Source organism: Poeciliopsis prolifica, unplaced genomic scaffold (assembly GCF_027474105.1).
Source record: "Poeciliopsis prolifica strain line A6 unplaced genomic scaffold, Auburn_PproV2 SCAFFOLD002, whole genome shotgun sequence".
Lineage (NCBI taxonomy): Eukaryota > Metazoa > Chordata > Actinopteri > Cyprinodontiformes > Poeciliidae > Poeciliopsis > Poeciliopsis prolifica.
Window position 1 is genome coordinate 15,336,808 of NW_026562377.1, and position 20,696 is coordinate 15,357,503.

At 39.0% G+C, this 20,696-nt stretch overlaps 1 protein-coding gene across 2 annotated transcripts in view; it reads right to left on the reverse strand.

Annotated features, from left to right (window-relative positions):
• elavl4 (ELAV like neuron-specific RNA binding protein 4) overlaps positions 1-20,696 on the reverse strand; it is an 87,951-nt gene that overhangs the window by 31,262 nt on the left and 35,993 nt on the right. For both annotated transcript variants that reach the window (XM_055047644.1, XM_055047635.1), the window contains exons 4-6: positions 17,937-18,183; positions 3,951-4,054; positions 500-653 (exon numbers count right to left, since the gene is read on the reverse strand). In XM_055047644.1, coding sequence (XP_054903619.1) covers positions 500-653; positions 3,951-4,054; positions 17,937-18,183 — 505 coding nt within the window. The remainder of the gene's footprint in view (positions 1-499; positions 654-3,950; positions 4,055-17,936; positions 18,184-20,696) is intronic.

Here is a 20,696-nt window from a genome sequence, read left to right on the forward strand (position 1 = left end):
TTTCTAATGTTCATTTTGTAGACGTTTTGCACAAAGGGAAAATTATGCAATTTTTTTCAGAGTCACATCGGCGTCCGATGCTTTCTGTACATCTGTGTGACACAGCAAAGAACTTTTAACATAAACCCAATAGTGGGATGTTTTTTCAGAAAATGTTTATATTCTTAAGTGCAGAATTTGTGTAGATAGAGTAGAGAAACTGTAACATGTCTGATTTTGCTGATAGATGTTTTGCTTTTTTTTCCCAACGATGCTACGCACATAAAGTAAAAATAATTTCTGATTGTATCAAACAAAGCTTTTTACGATTTTTTTTTTTACTGTGTAATCACAGCATGTTAAAAAATATCACATAAATCTAAAAATAAACCCCCCAAAAAAACAACCTAACATGTAGGTCCGAACAACAAGAGGATGGCAATTCCATACTGAGAGGTTAATTGAGTGTGTGTGATGGAGTCACATAGTTAGGATGAAAGAGGCGCTGCCCCATGGATACCTGTGACCTGGTCGACAAGGATACGGGACGTGATGATGCGGCCGTACTGGGAAAAAAGCTGCTCCAGCTCCTTCTGGGTCATGGTCTTGGGCAGGCCGCTCACATACAGGTTAGCGTCACGGATGGAGGCTGAGCTGGGCCGTGCATACGACACCTGGAGAGGAACACAAACACAGACTATAATACAGGTTTTTAACGAGTGCTCAATATCTTAAAGCCAAAGTTTTAAGTGTACTGTGATTGGAAACGGATGTGGATCATTAGATCCACAGGGAGGAAAATGAGACTTTATTTTCCTCCCTTGCCTTGGGGATTATCATTGTTAGGAAAAGATTTAGCTGCTTTGAACCCCAGAGAGGAAACACTTCATGCCTCAGTCAGTTGTTTGCAGGGGAAGGTATAGGAAACTTAGCCCTGAAGAAAAAAAACACAGGTGGCTCTACTTTGAAAAGACATCTGAGGATAACAACAAATAACTCACTTTACTATTTATTTTCGGCATTATTCTGAATGAAAACATATCTGAATGCAAAAGAAAAACATTGATTTCTTAGGCTGTTATGTATCCTGGTTTATTAAACAAAGTCATTATTGGACCAATGCTTCAAACAAATTGTATTCATTTTTTTTCTGGTTGTGATACATCATGAATCCTGTTATAACTGCTGCTGACTGAAGCAGCTTTGCCTTCTAGTGCTTTCATTACCCTGACGAGCAGAGACACAAGTCATCAAATAAGGTGAAAATCAGACAAATATAGTGGATATGCAGTCATATCCTTGAGCAACAGCATGGAAATCCTGCTTGTGAGAAAATAGGATTGGGAACAGCTGGCTTTCCCCAAGTCTCGCTTCTTTTTCACACATTTCCCTCTTCAGCCTATCTGCTCAGCTCCTCTGTCTTCTCCTTCCTCCCCTGCAGCTCTCTCCCTTTTTCCTGCCTGGTTATTTTCCATCGGCTTCCTTCCTGCGTGCTGCCTCACTAAACCTTTCCAGAACGCGTCTCTTTTTATCCCCCCCACCCTCACTCTTTTTTTTTCTTTTGGTTTTCCCTCTTTTCTTCACTGTACAGCTCTCCCTCATTTTCTCTCCTTGTCAGCCAACTCCAGATGTCTAATCCATCAACACCTCCTCAAGCTGTGAGCAGCATTGTGCCGTGCGATGCATGTGTGAAACAGGAGTGTACGTGCGCTGCTTGTGTGCAGGAAAAAGTTTGAAAAACTAAGTGTGAAGATTAAAGTAATCACAAAGCAATCACAGGCGCGCGCTGGATAAACGTGTGTCAGAGAGTGTGCACACGTGTCACTGTGAGCTCCTTGCACCTTCAGTGCGCAGTTTCCCCTCACACCTCGGCGGGAAAGCAGCACCGCTGACAAAAAAACGGAGGTGTCACGACGGAGGAAGCTGCATAAGTGAAACCCAGTCAAAGGCACATTGCCTGGGAGAAAGTGACTCTCCGGACTGAGCACACTGGCAGCGAGTGGGAAGGGTGTGACATGAAGAATGACAAACATAATTTTAGAATTACTGCACTGCCTCTTAATTAACCTTGCTGCCTTTAGGGGGAAGGGGGGTTGAGTCTGTTGTGGGAAGAGACGGCAAGGAAAGAGGGGAGTGGGAGGAAGGAAATTAAGTGTGAAAGAGTGATAGTGTCAGATGGAGATGTAGTGTTGTCTTCTGTCATGACAAAGAACCTCCTTTATCTCAGGAACAACTTGAGGCAGTGTCTTGCGTCACCGAGAGTGTAAAAGAAAAATCTGTTAACGCAGACTGTAGCACTATGCAAACAGCCTTAAACTTCCATTTTTATCCACTGAAAACACACGTTTTCACTTACTTCTCCATGTTGACTGCTTCACATCGTATCCCCCCACTTGTATGTGCTGACCACTTGATGGCAATTACCTGCCTCTGCTTTTAAAGGGCTTCTGAACTAAAATAAGTATGAGGGCCTGTGCTGAGACAGAGTCCAATATCAGGATTTTATGTTTCTCACAGAAAAAAACAAGAATTTTTAGAGATTCAGATTTTGCTCTGCTGTTTTTCATTTTATTCTGAATATGTTATGACATGAGGTACCCATGAATTTGTTAAAATATATATTTCTATAAAGGTTGTACTGTAGCCAGAAAATAATTAGTGATAAAGATATATTGCAAACAAAAGGTTTGCAACAGTCACATGGTTTTGTGAAGAATGAATGTCTCCATTTATTGACAGATGGTCAAAATGAGGAATGAATGAACGAACAAATTGACTGATGGATGAATAAATTTAATTTTCAGGCAATTGAACAGAGATTGAACATCTAAATGCGTAATTTATTTTTCATATTCTTTTCTCGCATTCAACCAAACCTGAAAAATGCTTTTGTCAGACTCAATACTTCTATGTACTTTTCCAGACTGGCCAAAGAAAATTTCACTAAATCTATTTGAAAACACTTACAGTAAGAGGCAGATTAAGTTTGTGTCATTTGTTAATATTACTCTGTGGCTCCTGAAACAACCTCAACTAAGTGCCTTTAATCTTAGCTCAGATTTGGTTATATTGCATGTTTCACAGAATTCCTAACATCCATCACAAACATATTGACTCATTACGAGTTTCGCAAATGACAAACAGCGATGTAAAACGCCAGAATCCTTTACTGAACAAAGCCCAAGTTAGGCTGTTTATACTATCAAGGGAATGAAGCGAATCTCTGTGGGATTTTCCACATGCGAACAAGATAATTCCATCCTATTAGATTACATTAGACTGGACTAGACCAGATTAAATAGGATGACAGAAAGCGAGAATCCAGGGATTGCAGAAGAGCAACAGATTACGGGTCCTCTTAAATGCAACACATCAGCGGGCGCTGCTCACACGGGGATATGAGATGGGAAAATTAGATCAGCCTCATGTTGTGACAGCAGCTGTGGAAGAAGTGCATTCAGGTCTTTATTTTTTTTGGCATTAAAATGTATTTGAATGCAGGACTGTGCTGTTTTGTTTTAGACCCATCCATTTTACCTCGGTGACAACCAAAACGCCAGGCCAATTATCCTGAAAAACATTCGGTGATAAAACAGGTTTGGAGTGAAATGGATGTTTCATACGTTTCTTCTATTTCACTCAATGATATCTGTATAATTTCACCTTTACAGATTGACATTTAGGAAGGTAATTAGCACATCAACCACAGTCACAAGCTATTTAAAAGGTGTCACTTTGATTTAGATGGTCTTTTTATTTCTCTTGGCTAAAGCACATTAATCCAATCTCGCCTGGCAGCACATTCTATTCCAGCATATCGGAAAGGCCTCTCAGACAGAAGAAAAAAAAAAAAGCATTGCAATTTAGCATGACCTCCATAACTTTGTGAAACGCATGCTAAATAAGTTGACTTCTTTTCGTCTCGTGACTTGTTGTGTCATATGTATATAAATGAAGACGGTGTTAATTACCTTGATTGTTTTCGTTTGAAGTCTGAGTCCATTTAATGTGTTGATGGCTTTCTCTGCATCCTTTGGGTCGATGTAGTTGACGAAGCCGTAGCCAAGACTCTGCCCTAAAATTACAAAGAAAAAGATGGAAAGCAACGTTTTATTGTGTTTAATGTCATTTTTTTGTTGTTTCTCTGACATTGAATTTAAAATGGTGAGTTCAGTTCAATTTATTTTGATTAATTGTCAACATTACAGGACAAAAAAAACAACAACAAACAACTAAAAAAGACAATAAACAAACCAATAATTTACCAAAAAATTAATAGGCAGAAGCAAAAGCCCTTACTTATTTACCCTGTTCGTTAACTTAGCAGCCTATCATAATAAACAGTATCTTCACACAAACACTCATGTATAAATGTGTACACACATACACCTTTTACAAACATGATTACACAATACATATATACATCTACATAACAGTTTAAGATTTTATTTGAAATTTTAACACTTTTAACCTAAATAATTTCTGAATACTATACTTCTGTTCAGTGCTTTATACATTATTTCCAATATTTAAATGGTGCCTCATCATCTTAACTGAGACCTCTGTTATTGCTTCTTCATTTCCTGTGAACCAATAATCTGAAGAAGGAGCTAAGATTATTGCCTTTGCAAAATTATTTTTGGGACATTTGTAATTTAAATGACTAATTCTCAAAGGTAGAAATATTTGAACTCTTTGTATTACACTCATAAGTTTCAGTTTTCTGTATTTGGTGACACTATTTGTAAAATATAATGGCTCACTTTGAGTTATAATATCAACCTGAGTTGTGTGATGAAAGATTTACAGTATTCTGTTAACGTTATTGCCAAAAAAAAAAAAAAAAAAAAAAGTCAAATCCCGCACCTCTTCTCCTCTGGAGTAAGTGTGTTTTAAACGGCGGACTCCCTCTGAGAGCCAGGCAGGCCTGACATCTCTCAGTGTTTCCCCTGTGGATCAAGCCTTTCAACAGGCTTAGGACTTTTAAAAGCGGACGCCTCCAGCCATCAGAGGCTTTCCTCTGCCGATTTTCAGCAAACACTCCCCCTCCTCCCATTCACTAATGCCACACACAAGCTCCAAGATTCCCAGGCAGTTCAAGCAGAGCAGCATGTGCATATTCATTGCTAATGGGAACAGACAGCGGTTAGTCAGAGACAAAGTGAATCACAAAACATGGAGCATGGCTCTTTCACAAAATAAATACTTTTGGGCTATGGATATCACAGCGCAGAACAGCTCAGTAGAGAGCAGGGGAAGAGCCAGAAGGGACTTGTAGTCCTAACATCAAACAGCTGATGATTTTTCTCTTCTTCTCCTCCTCTCCCCGTCTTCTCTGCTGGATTAACGGTGGATTATCAGACACTCTATTGTTAATTAAAAACCTGCCATCCTGGAGAGACCACTGCTATTTATACCGAGCCGTTCTTCGTTCACTCTTCCTCTTGGACTCTCGGCTCACTTCAGGTGTTGAGTTTGGCAGTTTAAATATAAGTCTGAGAGAGCCATCCTTTCAGCTTCAGGTTTTTATTAAAACATGCACACAGGAGCTGGGAAAGGACAAAGCAAGGGAGAAGAAAGAAATAGCTTGCATAAGAATGGATCATTTAAGAATAACTGTTGAGAAGTTGTGGATTAATGTATGAATTTAGAGTTGGTTAGCAAACACCTCTATCCTAATCTATCCTTCTCTCCATCTGTTCAGTTTATAATAAAAATCCAGAGGAGAACTGCTGAGTCTGTTGTCCACTACTTTGCAAATTCTTGGCTCTTTATAAAATTATTTCTCCTGATTACATACATCACAAATTTATGGACAAATCACTCCAATGCACCAAAAAGCAAGCACTGTCTTGTCTAAAAATATCCACATTATGGTACTCAGTAGTGACATGTAAATGATACTGGCACATATACTTTATTCATGCCTGTATGTTTTATAAATGGGAATACTAGATGAGGCTTTATTCCTTCCCCTGGAAGTTTAACACCCCGTGGAGCTGAAAAGACCAGGGTGGGGAGCTGACTGCTATCATTTCTAAAGTAAAGACAGAGAGAAACATCTGCCTAAAGCTTCAGACCAGCTTACATCTAACACTTCCTGCCCGTAACGGAGTGGGTCACAGTAGGGGTCCACTAGCAGACTCCCTGCATTCACATGAATGAGTGGGAGATGCCATAACAACAATGGCAGATGTACACACATTTGTACATCTACTAGCCATTTAAAAGGGCAGGAAACCATTTAAAATTGCAGTTTTGACACAAAACCTTCTCCAACTCTGTGACAACAGGGACATGGTTAAAAGTTAAAGTACAATGGCCTCTGAGGACCAGAATCAGGAACCAGCAGTCTGCAAGGTCGGCGCAATCTTTAAATGTTTTGTCTGTTTCAGCCCAGGAAACATTGTCATTATAAGCTGATTGAAACAAAATCTGATGCATTCTGACACCTATCTGTGAGAAAATCTTCATCAATTTGAGCTAATCTAGGTTGTCTATATCTGTATATCAGACCAGGCGGGCCAGCTTTTGTTCCCATATACATGAATATTCCTTGGATAGCCATTACAATGCTGCCGGTTCGCCGTTGCTTTTTCTGTAGACTATTGTTGATGGACACTGACCACTGCAGACCAGAACAAGAGCTATAGCTATGCTCAATTTTGAAGAAGAAATAGATTTCGTTGTCCCCAAATGTGGACAATTCAGATGCAACAGCGGCACCCAGATGTGTAGATTCACACAAAACAATCAAAAGGTGTTGAGAATATACATAAAATGCCAAAATTAACCATAATAATACATTATTCAAGAATATACCACTTAAAAATTATTGTGCAGTTATTAGAATTAAAAACATTCACAATCCATGAGATGTGCAACTTAGAATAATTACTTGTGCATGTGTATTAAACATTATAAACTAAAACTGTTTACAATATCAGTGCAGTTCAGAAAAACAGATGTGTAGTAACAGCAGAAATTTTATTTAAAAGTGAGCAAAACAGTGCAATGCTAATGACAGTAAAGATGTAAATACATTGATTTGGTTGTAATGCTAATAGAGTCTAACAGCTGCTGGGAGGAAGGATCTACATTACTGCTCCTTTGTGCATTTGGGATGCAGCAATCTGTCACTGATGGAGCTCTCCAGTTCAGCATGAACTGAGAAACAGTGTCCATCAGTGATGTAATTTTAGCCAGAGTCCTTTTGTCTCCAGCTGCATGCTAGATTTACTGTAGGAAACTTGCACAAACCACACTTATATTTTATAATTACAGAAATTAGATAGATAGATAGATAGATTGCATTTATTGTCATTGAACAAGATTCAACAAAATTCCATTGCAACTCCCGTGCAAAAAGTCAAATATATACAACTAAAATTAACTGAAAGGCCCTCTAACCACACTAAAGAAGATGATTATGGCTGCATCTGAGGTGGCATGAAGCAGCTAATGAAAAGCCTTGATATATAGCCTTTAATGGGATTTTAGCTAAAAGAAAACCATCCTTGTGCTTATCAATTAACTGAATAGATACATTAAGTTACATATTTTAATCATCAGCTGAATGGTAGAACTCGAATGAAGCTTTGCTCTTGAAAATGGCTTTTTAATGAGGTGAGATAGTGACTTGTTTTTGATTTGTTAGCCCTTTATGAGCATCATTTACAGCACTGGAGACAAACTTTCTTGGTAGTAAAATGTTCTTTAAGGAGAAAAAGTTTTAGATGTAAAAATGTAAATGCACCAATGGTATAGCGGTCCTCAAACGCACCATATGAAGTATATCATCCCTGAGCGTACAGAAGGTTGTTAATGATAGACTGTGTGCAGTTCAGATACCGCAGCAGAGCTGCACTGCTTTATCACTGAGTGGCACATGTCCGCCTTCACTGAGAGACTAACCACGAGGGACTGGAGGAGTAAAGAGGTGAGGGCTAAGCTCCACTCCTCTGGCAGACCTTTTGTGCAATTGGACGTAAATTGTAAAGGGAGGTGGGCATGTTTTTCAGTGGTAAAATCACTGCTATTTCTAGTGAGAAGCTCTTTGGTGTGTTGGCGTGGAGTTATGACTAAGCCATTATTTGTTTCCTGAGGAGCAGCAGGATGCCCAATGTGCGAGATGAGAAAATGAGTGTACTTTGAGCTGGTGTCCTGCCTGCTGGCACCAATATATAATTTCATTTTTCCCCCCCTAGTTCCCGTCTGTGTATACACACATTCATATACAGTAGGTAGGAGGGAGTAAATAAACACTAACGCAACTTTGAAAAATCTTATATTTGACCGGCATAAGTAGATGCATGCAGAGCTACGTAGGTATCCAATCAAGTTTTATACAAATAACGTTTTTATGATGCTGTGTACTGTAAGGTATACAATCTTATGCAAAAAAAGAGATTCTAGCGCTTATTGGCTGTCCTTATTTCTTGCCTTTTGTTGTATTATGTGACTAAGAGCCATAAACTGCAGACATGAAAGCGTCTCCATCTCATGCTATCATCAGGCAACACACTATACTCCCTTTGATCTAAAGTGGGAGCTACCAAATGAAACACATGACTGCGAGAACCTATTTTACAGTGTACCTTACTGCACTCTATTGTTCCTAATACCGCTCCCTAAAATTGTGCAGCTATTAATCAAAAAATTTCATTTGACCAGTTGACGCTGCAGTAAAAACAGGTATTGTATGGCGCTGCAGTTGCATGTAGGTGGGAGAGGCAATTTGCAGTGCCATTGTGTTCAAATTGTATTTAAATTATTCATTATGAGCTTTCATGAAAATAAGAAATGCAACACAGTCCCTGCATGAATCTGTAAAGATGTTTAAAAATATATAAATATAAAAAACCCCCATCAATTTGTGAGTCAGGATCTTTACAGGCTATCTATTTCAGTTCCCCACTGATTCCCATGTGCTGTCAGCAGCTGAATTTTCTGTCACTCAGAGGTCAGAGAAAGACACGCAATTGAAAAAGGCAAAGAGGAGCAGCAGTGTGCACAGATCAAGAGAGCTATGAGCAAATGATGCAAAAGCATCTAATGAAGACCAGCACTGTTTCAATGTCACAGAATATCTAGTTGAATTGCTACAAAATTTTAGATTAGACAAAAAAAAAAGTTTTATCTGTCGCATTGCTTCCATCACATGATTTCCCCTTAGCAGCTACTGCAACTCCAGGTAGAGCTATTTCTGATGCTATGAAGCTCTTCAAGATTTAAAAAGGTACCCTGTCACCAACTGTATGTCAAGCCCCATCTCACTTGATTCAAAGACTCTCAACCTCATGAGAAATGGGAAGAGGGACTAAACACAAAGAGAACAAAAGACTGCAGGGCCTCCGATACCAGCAGTACAGTAAGAGCATCCATGTGGCATGTATTGAGTCCATTAAAATAACTAAATTCATAAACAGAACCGCATCCCCCGCACATGCATCTACTGTAGATCCCTCTCCCACTCACTCATTCAACACATCTTTTCCTCCTGGGTTGCCAAGGTAGCAGCCACTGTTGCAGTCAGGAGGCTCCCACTTTCAGTTCCCAAGGCCTTGCTTCCACCAACACAGACACACACTTGCCCACGTAGGAGCTCAGGGACAAACACGCGCATGTAAGCCACCCCCTCGCGGTGGCTCCCAGAGCCTCGGGGCCAGTGGATGGCCGCCTGCAGTGTGTGGGCTTGTTGTTTAGCAGTGTAGCTGAGAAAAAGGAGGAAGGCAAGCTCACACACCAGACAGAGGAGCCCCCTTCGAGTCGTGGATAACCCTGTTATGTCAGGACAGAGAATTATAACATTCTGAAACAGCCTGGGCCCCCTCTGAGTCCCTTTACCCAACTCAACCAACACTCTGGCTTCTCCACCTGCTTGCATGAAGTAAATTAAAAAGTGAAAGGTTGGAGGGCGGGGATCCAGCCTGGAGGCTCTCTCTGCCTTTAGGTCCAGGGCTAGCACAGGGGATAGTCGCAACCCCTGTGCTCCATGTAAAGGCCACTCAGAGTGAAATGAAAGGGGACAGAGGCTGTCTGACGTGAGGGTCACAAGAGAAACAGTGTAAGCTCAGGACAGCCAGTTCTAGGTAAAAAGATAAAACAGGAAAGGGAAACTGAAGGAGGGGAGGGCGCTGCGAGGGGAGACAGGACATTCTCGGGACTCTGAAACTTTAATGTGTGTCTGCCTGCTTGTGCATGCACCTCTGAGCCTGTCAGCTCTCTTAATACCTGGCTTTTGAGATGTCAAATTCTTTTTTCATCTCTTTCCATGTCAGCTTTGTTCACACTGTCTTCAGCCTTCAGCCTATTTTCAGGCTCAGATAAATGCAGCCTGTATGTGGGATATAAACACCAGACTAGATCTCACACAGCATGATTTCAGCAAGGATTAACAGCAGTTTGTAACAGTTTGTAGCTCCTGGGAAAAATATCAGATAGTTGTTTAAGAGGTAATGTTGGAGGAAATAGCTCAGATTTTAACTCTAAGCATGAACATACTCAGCTTCACTCAGGATCATGGCATAAATTTTAATTTTTGATGTACCAAAACAGAGCTGCAGATCAGTGAATGGATAATGTAGTGCATATTAGCTCCACTGATATGTTATTGCAGTTCAAAACGAGAAAACAATCCCACAATAAAAACTAATGAAGGTCAAACCTTCCTAGTTAGTTTAGGCAAAGCAAACTGCATTACCTTAGTACTCATACCCACTGATCATTTTGTCACGTTACAACCGCAAATGTTAATATTTCAGATAAAAATCTTAAAAACATTCTGTGCACGTGTCTTCACACATACTTAGTCAGGCTGCAATTTTTTCTATGTTTTCACCAGTTTTACATATTTAGACACTCAAATTTCTGCAGTTAATATAAACAGCCATTTTCAAGTCTTGCCACAAAGTCTCAACTTTGGCCATTATAACTAACTAACCTCTCACAGATTTTCTCTATCAATCCATCAACTTTGACCAGCCTAATTGTCCCTGCTGAAGAAAAGCACCATAACAACATGATGCTGACCATATTGCCCAAGATGGGACAAAAGATGGTGTTTTCAGAAAACTACTACCAATGAACAGTGGTAATTTTGCTCTGGTCAGTTTTGTGTTACTGATTAGAGTTACATATTCTCATATATGAAAGATAAATTGAGTAAAACTTCAAATTGTTTCCAAATGCTTTGGAGCTTGGAGACTGGATTTGTGATGTGATTCTGTAATGGTTACAGATCACTGTATGTTTCTCTGTTTCATTTAAAACTCTCCTTGGCTGATCTTGTTTGGATGCCACTCTATCCATTTTTGGGGGATAACCTCATCGTGCTTTAAACTATTTATTTTCTCCCTGACCCTTTGGGTGTGTTCACTGGACTTGACTTCAGCTCTCTAACAGATATAAATAGCCTTTACTGAACAGATTACATTCCCACAGTTTGACAGAATTTTATTTTGGGGTACAAATTGTGGCTGCATATAAATACAAGCTACACTTTTCAGATGCTTATCAATCCCTTTCCTTCCTACTCCAAGACCAAAATGTTCTTCATTTTGGTCCAAGACATACAATCACAATAAAACACATTGAAGTTTGTGGTTATAACATGATAAAATATAAAATAAAAGTGAACAGTATCTGTTGGAAGCAGTTTGCGCCCACATTAAATAAATGAATAAAGGTTTTTACCTTCCCTCATGTAAGAATGTATCCACAATAGGCTTTCATGAAAAAGTGAAGCTGCTGTCTGTCAGAAGTGCTCCAGCTTGAACTACTCCACATCTGACATCACTCTCCATCTATTTTTCATAGCCAACATCTGCTTGGCTTGCTACATTGTCACTATAATTTGCATCAGTTCCCCATATTCCCTGTATAAAACCAACACATGGAAGGTGACTAGCGTGCACAAAAGGACTTCAAACGGTGGGCTTTCAGATGATTTTCTTTCAGGGTTTGATGTAGAAATAAGAATTACTTCAACGGCACAAACAGAATAAATGGTAAGGCGGCTTTGATACAGAAGCTTTGTAAGTGCTATTACCTGATGAACATAAGGGTGACTTGAGCAGGCAGAAAAAGGCTATCACTATTGTAATTTTCTTGGGCTCACAGCTCCGGTAATAATCAACAAGATGCTGGAATGCAAAAAACCGTCTGGCCATAAAACTATAAGCCCCCTTACCCAAACTGCTACTGCCCCATCGAAGCAGTCAATTCTCGCTTCAGCGTAGAAAAGTTATTTTCTTCTCCACATCATTATGAAAACAAATGTGTTCTTTTCTCCTGCAGAATTGCAGCTGATGCAGGAAAATTATCCCGTGAAATGACTTGCTGACAAGGATCAGTCAATTCAATTTCTGTGTATACTGGCATATGTAGATATTTGGCAGTGCTGATTCAGTACAAGGTCCACATGAATTTCTCTCAAGTGTTGAAAAAGGTTTGAACTTTTTCAACACTTAAATGAGTTATCGCTTGGATTTAGGTCTCAGAGTGGTTATTTATCCGTCATCATATATTTGATTTACTTTTCATACGATTTAAAGACGGATGGAGGGGAATGTGAATGCAAAATGCTGTAAGGGGGAATATTTTAGCTCGCAGATTCCAAAAGCTGTTGCTGCTGTGATAAAAGTATATTTACAAGCAAAAGTAGGAAAACATTGGAGATTGACAACACTATTTATAGTCAGCTACCCCCTATTGACTTTTAATGGGGCACATTTATGAAGTCTCCAACTAGTTGCATAATCAAGACATTTTCCTATCTGAGCTGTAGATCAACGCAGCTCCTCCAGAGTGACAGTAGCCAGTCTGTCAGTGTAGATGGACAATCATGTCTTGGTATGTTTGCAGTTGTGCAATACAGACTCCAACATCTTAAAAAGTGAACATGTTCAAAGGGCTTGAATTCATTTTTAACGCACCACTGTGTCTTCTTCACAAGTACAGAGGCAGGCAAGGCATGAACAGGTGAAAACCCAGAGCCTGTGTGCAGGTGTGTGTTTTTGTGTGGATTTGCAGTAAGCTTGCTTTAAATAAAAAATTAACCTTCAAGTCCCTGGCGTTTTATGAGAGCACCGGGCAGAAGTGGTTGCGTAAGCAGGCATGAAGGTAGGTGAGCAGGCAGCCGTGCAGGGAACAAGAAAGACACCCAGAGGTGGCTCTTCTACTGGCTGAAGTCAGCCAGGGTGACAGACAAAGCTGAAGTGTCTACGCCTGCCAGCTCTTGCCTGAGCCTCACGCCATTCTGGCGTCATTGGATTTGACAAGAGCAAGTCCACAGGAAGCAGCGAGGATGCTGAGGACCTGTCTGTCTCACATACCTCTGAGAAGTTCAAGTGCTAACACCTTGTCAGCAGGTTAGTCAGGACTCAAACACAGCTGGAAAAACAGAGGTGCAGAGAAACACATGCCAATTACCGTTTGCTTGAAGTGTGCCTGATCACATTTTAAATAATAAAGCTGATGCAAAAGTAGAGCCGCTCTTACTAATGGTTAGAAAATTTACATCAAAGTGCTTTTGTGAATATTTTTGTGAATTTTTCTAAGAACTAAAAACCAGCTCTGTATTTTTCACTCAGAATAACAGAATATGAAAGAAGACGGGTGTTATAATTCCCACCAGTATGAATAATTTGGAACTACTGAAATCCCTAACCCTAAAGATTCAACATGGCAAGGAAAATATTCTCCTCTTTAAATCTTGACACACTCAGAAATTTTAAAAGAAAGACTCTAAATGTCGATCTTCCTCACATTCATTTGCACATTTTAATGATAGATGAGGAAAGGCTTCTAATGTACGCTTCAGTCTGGAAAAAAAGAGAGATCTCTTTAGACTTACCACCCTCCCTCTCCCAAACCTGGCTTAGTCTGTTAATGATTTGGATGACTGTTAGAGAGCATGAAGCCTCTTGGCGTTCCCTGCTGGAAGGAATCAGTGCTTTGTTAGCCTAAAAGTTTGCACGGGAAAATTGCACCCATGGGAGAGCAAAACAGGCATACACCGCAGGGGGAAACAGAGGGAGGGCAGGATTTATTTATAACACTTTTTGCGTCGATGCTAAGTCATCACATAGTCCTTGTAGTGCAGAGCAGAGAAGCACCATAAACGGCTAAGAAGTGAGTGAACAAAGATTCTCATTCCTCTCAGTCCCCATTTAGGAGCAGAGCAAATTTACAGCGACGATCGACGTTTCTCAAACTCTCTCCAAGTATCTGCCGCTCGCTCAGTTCCTCGCTGCGCCTGCTTGGCAAATCACACTTGATGCGAGGGGGGGAGAGAAGAACCAGGTGGAGAGAGAACGCGGTGATGGCGATGATGATAGCATGTGGTATCCCGGGGTTATTTTTGCACACAACATCCACCATTATCCTGACGTATCTGACTCTCAGGCTCCATTTTGTGACCCATTACGGCATAAGAGGAAGAAGAGGAGCCGTGGAGCTGCAGAAATATGCTTCAAAGAGCGAGAGCCCAGGAGGAGGCATCAGTGTTCGGCCTGCAGCAATCCCCGGTTAACAGTCAACCTGTCATTTCTGTTGGACTATTAGTTAAGAGGAAATCAAATTTAATGATTTAGCTCACACAAGTATCTATGCATGGGAGTGTGCGTGTTTTTTTTTTTTTTCTTCTTCTCCCCACTATGAGTGCCTGCTTGCTATCCCATAGCTTGGTGATCTTGCCTGCCTGGTACTCTTTAATGAGATTATCAGGAGTAGAGTGTCAGTAAGTAGGATCTAAAATGAAAGCCATTATAGAGCATTATCAGGGAGCTGCGCCACCCCCCCGCTCCCCTCCCCCACACCCACCAAAGATCCATCTGCCGCATGGCCACCCACACAGCCACTACGCCCAGATTACAGCCGTGATTAGCACCGCAAAGAGCTGCTTAATTTAAACACCTCTGGAGAACATGTGGCACTTTGCTGCACGGCTGAGTCGCCATGCTTCAACACGCTGAGGACAAGGACGCCGTGCGCATCGCTTAAAACAAATCTTCTCCAACACCCAAATTGTGAGGCTCGCACACGAGCCCAATCAAGCCGTGTGACGTTTGATTTCTTGAATAAGATAATTTTTGTGTTAACACACACCTTAAACAAATGCAGCTTCTTACTTACCTTTTCTTAACCAATCTGATCAGTGATAAGGTTTTTGTTGAAAATAAAATCACTCTCCAACCAAGTAACCGTTATAATACTTCTGTTTTAGTACAAATTAATACCGTTTGGTAGGTAATAACTTTAGAAAAACGTCTTTCACTTTAAAAAAGAAAGAACAGGATTATGAAGTTCAGTCCAGTGAATATTTTAGACTGAAAGTGCAAATCTTCAGCCTCAGATGGACTTTAACCAACAAAACCACCTTCTGCTTAACTTTTCTTCTTTCATTTCACCAAAGATGTTCGTTCATATATAAAATGACAGCGATCCAAAATCACGATTGATGAAACATTTCATCAATCATGACCGTTGGTAGAAATTAGATTTTTACATGGCCAGTAACATAGTGGTAGGTGGAGGAATATAAAACCTCCAGTATAGAGAGAGAACATGTAAGCTGCTGTTTTTGGACAACTAAAGCATTATTATGTAAAATAGTTATGTAAAATAGTGGCAGTAATGATGGAAAACAATGAGGTCAATCATTCTGTGAAAGAAACATGCAATGAGAATGAGAAGGTGTTTAATAACTGGCCCACATAAGGCAGAAAATGTTGTATATGATGGTTATAGTGCAGTAAATCTCCATGTATAACATTCTACTGTTGTTATAAAGAAATGGCTGAAAGTACATTTTGGAGTTGCTTGTCAAGTTTAAACCAGTCAGAAGCTTCAGGTCTTCAGAGATCTGATTACTCTGTTCCAGGGATCAGAACTAAATCAGACAAAGCAGTTTTTTAGTTTTGGTACTTCTCAACTTGACAACAAACTCCCTGAAAACACGAGATGTGTAAAAATTGTTGGTTCCTCTAAATCACGACTGAAAACATGTTTGCTTACAAAAGCTGACTAATGAACCAAATAGTTCATTAGTCCGTTTATTTGATCAACCAGATGTGGTTTTTTATGCTTATGCTTTTCTTATGATTTTCTTTCAATCTTCTCTTTGATGTCCTGTAAAGCTCTTTGAATTTCCTTCTCTATAAGTGATTTTATAAAAATAAGCCAACCTTGTATCTGATCCCTTATTCCAGACATTGATTAGATACAACATACCATCAGTAAAAATATGACTGGAGAGGGAAAGAGAAAGAGAGAGGATAGACCAGAAAAAATGGAAAATTAAGAAAAACTATCCTTCTAAATGAATTACAGAATGGCCAAGATGGCAAAGACTCAGTGCAGTATCAGAAAACTGACCAATGTCTACAGTGATTATGGTAACAATTAAAAAGTATTTATGTTAAGACAAGATTCATATAAAAAGCATCTGCGAAGCTACATTGCTTAAAAAAATGAGTGGTGGCAGAGGACACACTGACTGTAAGAAAAATGATGCAACATTTTGTGGATCGATGAAAGAGGGGTTATTTTTGTGCTGAAGGACCTACAGACAGTTTATCAAATGACACATAAAAACTGAATTCAAACCCGAGTGCATTGTTATGCATGGTGGCTCAGGCATTACGACATTGGATATTTATTGGAACCTTGGTATCTGGTCTTTTTGTTCCAGTGATCATATCATGGATCACTTTGAAACCATCAAAACACTCCAAAATGTTTTTGCTTTTCTGTTGCCTGATGCTAAAGAGGAAGCGCTCTTTAAATGGGTGTTTAAATAGCCTGAATTTCTGGCTTTAGTTGAAAAGGAAATCTGCAGGTTGACATAAAAATGATGTTTTTATGACAAAATCTAGACATTTTGAAGAATCATTGAATGTCGTCTAATTCTTTTGGGTTGGATTTCCTTCTGTCTGGTGCAAGATTGTCAACTCCTTACAACAAAGCTGTGATTTCACAATTACATGGATAATATGCAGCCAGGCTTGCATTTCATTTACAAATTCAAATGTTTACTTCATGAAAAAAAATGCTTTGACACTAAAATAACTTTCTTCTTAATTTTTGTACATTGATAATACAATTAATAAACCTCTTAGTGGCTTCATTTGGCTGCAGTCTTCAAAATGTATTTATGTGAAGGCAATTAAAATGTTTCCAGATGTTATTACTTAGTTTTTAACCTGCTGGAATTATTTTGAGTGCAGCTCTATGTTAAATTAATTTATATCTTGGTTATATATGTTCATTGCACATCAAATGCAGAGATCAAGCATTTCAAAAAGCACAAAATAGTACTTCAAAAGTACAGACATATTGCTCCGAAGTAACTTTAAAACTGATTTATCCCATTGTTTATGTGGAGAAACTAATATATTGCAGTCTATCACAGATGGTTTTTTATTTTTACTCTAAGGCTCCGCTGATGTTTTTATTCAACAAACATGAATAAAATAAATACATCCAATGCTAAGTATCTCAAATAGTTACAAAATAATTTACTCTTCTCTTCAATATTTCTTACCATTTGAGCAGATATATTTTTACTGAATCTTCATGTATTCTGATGAGCTTAACTAAATAAATGACCCTCTTACTATTGGCAGAAGGTTAAATTATATAAAGAAGGAGGATAATGCATTTACATAAACAACCTTCAGTATGGCAAAAATAGTCAAGAAGCTACAAACAAATTCAGTGTTAATAACTTGTTTTCTTCTTAATGTATAACTAAACGTCTACCTACAGTGGCATAAAATTTTTTCTACTTCAGTTTGTTTGTGAATTAGTTGTATCGAACATATAATTTTTATGTTTTAAAGACTTAGTTGAAAAATTCCCAAATTGCCTGGTGATTTTTTATTATTTATACATCTATAAGCATAAAAAAAATCAATCAATCCTCCAGTGTGACGCAACCAGGACTCCTTTCATACCTGTGATCTTATCACGAACGAGCTTGCAGGACTCGATTTCGCCGATGCTGCCGAACAGGCTGCGGAACTCCTCCTGGGTCATGTTCTGGGGCAGGTAGTTCACTATGAGGTTTGTCTTGCTGTCGTCGTTTGTTGGACCGGTCTGCATGGGCGAGGGGCAGCCACGGCTGTTGGTGGTCGGTCCATTGGCTGTGTTTCCTCCACCGCTGGGGCCGTTTGTCACTGGAGCCTCCATGTTACTGATGATCTTTGAGAAAACGCAGGAGGAGAAACGGGAAGATGAAAAGAGGTTCTTGAGAGAGGAAGGACTGAGCAGAAGGAAGAGACGGAAAAAGGATGGCATTCAAGAGGATGAGAATGACAAAAATGTTGTCCTGAAAATATTTTTTCTTGCAAATAAGTTTACTTAATTTGAAGACAAAAACAAAGACTGTAAATCAAGAGACAAAAATACATAACTGCCAACCAATAAATGCCACATATTCTACATTAAAAATAATTTTAAAGTCAAATTCATTCGACTCTTCAAATTTCTCAACGTCATTTTACAACCCGTCGCTCTTTTTTTAAATTAAATCTCAGCTTGGAGAACTTGCTGTCTAACTAAGGATTACTATCTTCTTTAACAGTGTTATTCTGCCTCCATATTTTGACCGAGAGGGAAAAGTTTTTTTCGAACATAAATCAGTAAAAAATTCTTATTGGTGCAGAACGTAGTTCTGAACCATAAAAGTTCCACCACCCTCGCTCACAATTGACATGAGATCCTTTTTCTGAGGCTGCCTTAATGTGTCTAGCGTATTACTTCAACAACATGCAGTATTTCCTATTGGTACACATTAATTTCTACCAGCTACAGCTGCAGAGTTACTTGCAGAATAAATCCTGGGAATGTTTCCATCTTCCGGTCTTGGCCTTAAGTTCCCTCCTAAAAGGCGATTTTATTTAGACTAGAAAGATTCTTTCATTGGTACTTTTTCCTAAAGCTTTCAGAGAGCTCCGTAAATCTTGGCATGGCAACACCTCGCACTTCAAACGCAAAAAAAGGAACACCAGGTGCTAGTTAGAGGTTTAAATAAGACAGGTTTCATCTGTTACCGCATACTGAGGCTGTGATCACTGGCAAATAGTCTGCAGCAGAAGCTTTTTCAAAGTTAAAAAGAAAAGGGTCTTGGATCGGTTAAATTTGTGTGTTAACATTTTTCTATTACTATTAAAATGGAAATTACAACAAAATCTTAGATTAAGCTGACCTTTATTTGAGAATGTCATCTTTAGTAAGAAGGCAGAATTAAAGAGGATGAAAAAAAACAACTATATGTATATATGTGCATATATTTTAACATTATAGATTCTCATACTGTCATGCCATAAAATGAAACATCCTGACTCATTTAAATCTTTCCTTTATAACTATGAATCTTAATTAATTCCTTATGTTAATGAAGGAATTAACATAATTCCTCAATGTCACAAAGGAAAGTCTTTAGGAATGAATGTAAATTGATTATTATCAAATTGTTAAAAGCTTTCATCTTTTGCATAAATACAGTAGCAAACAAATAAATCACGCCATACACAGTACATTTAACATCTCTAAACATTCATAAATACAGACACAAAAAAAGTTAAACAAGTAATCCGTCATGATTTCTTTGTGGTTCATTGATGTCTACTGAGGCCTGCAGGTAAGGACAGTATCAGAGGGAGCCCGTCAGCTGGCAGGCTGATGGCTGATGCTGCTGCTGTGACAGAGGGAGGTTTGCATATTTATATAGAAGTTTTTTGCAGAGCATCTCAGGATCAAAGTGTTCACAGAGTGACTGTGAGGTCGCTGTGAGTGTGAGAAAATGTAGACAGAAGTGCAAAGAAATGAGAGCCAGGGAGATGTGATTTCCAACTTTACACATTTCCTACCAAAACAGTCTGACTTTTGATTATTTCAATATTGTGAGGAACTACACAAACAGTTAGATTAAACATGTTCACGTGATCAAATGAAACATCTGTTGTGTACATTAGGGAGAGAGTGTGCATAAGATAGTAAATAGCCTGTTTTGGCACTCAAGCAAAAAACGGAAGAACAGAAACTATTTTTACCACAGATCTTAAATCCTCTGTTTCCCGTCTCTGATGGACTGCATTGATGGTGATTCTGCATGAAGAGTCACGAAAACTAAAAGGTGTACTCGGGTCCTCTCACACAACAGCAAAAGCTCTTTCTGACCTAACATTATGACACAAAAAGATGATGAAGCAAACGCCCTTTAATCTGATTACATCAAATTTGTAAGTCATCGCTCAGATCTCTTCTCCCCCCTTGCTCAACTACTCAGCTTTCGGTCTATTTTTAACTATCCTTAAGTATGAGCAGAAAGGCTGCACTTGGAAGCTGGCTGGTTTTAGCAAAGGAAAAACGACAAGTCCTGCTTCTCTATTTCTGGATTATCAAAAGGCGGGGCTGGTGTTCTAATAATATAGCTCAAAGCACAATTTAAAAATTTCCTTCTGACTCCAGAAATAGTTTCATGGGGAAAAAAAAAACAATTACACACTTACTTTGTGCTCAATTCTTGGCTTTAATTACCTTTTATCTAAATGTGATACAATAAATTATACAACAGATTTTATTATTTAACAGAAAAATGTTTATACATATTTATAAACATTTTCATTTTATACTTTTTCTAACACACGTTTTCCTTTCAGCACGTATTTGCTTGCATACATGAGCACCCTGTAATTTTTAGCAATGCCGTT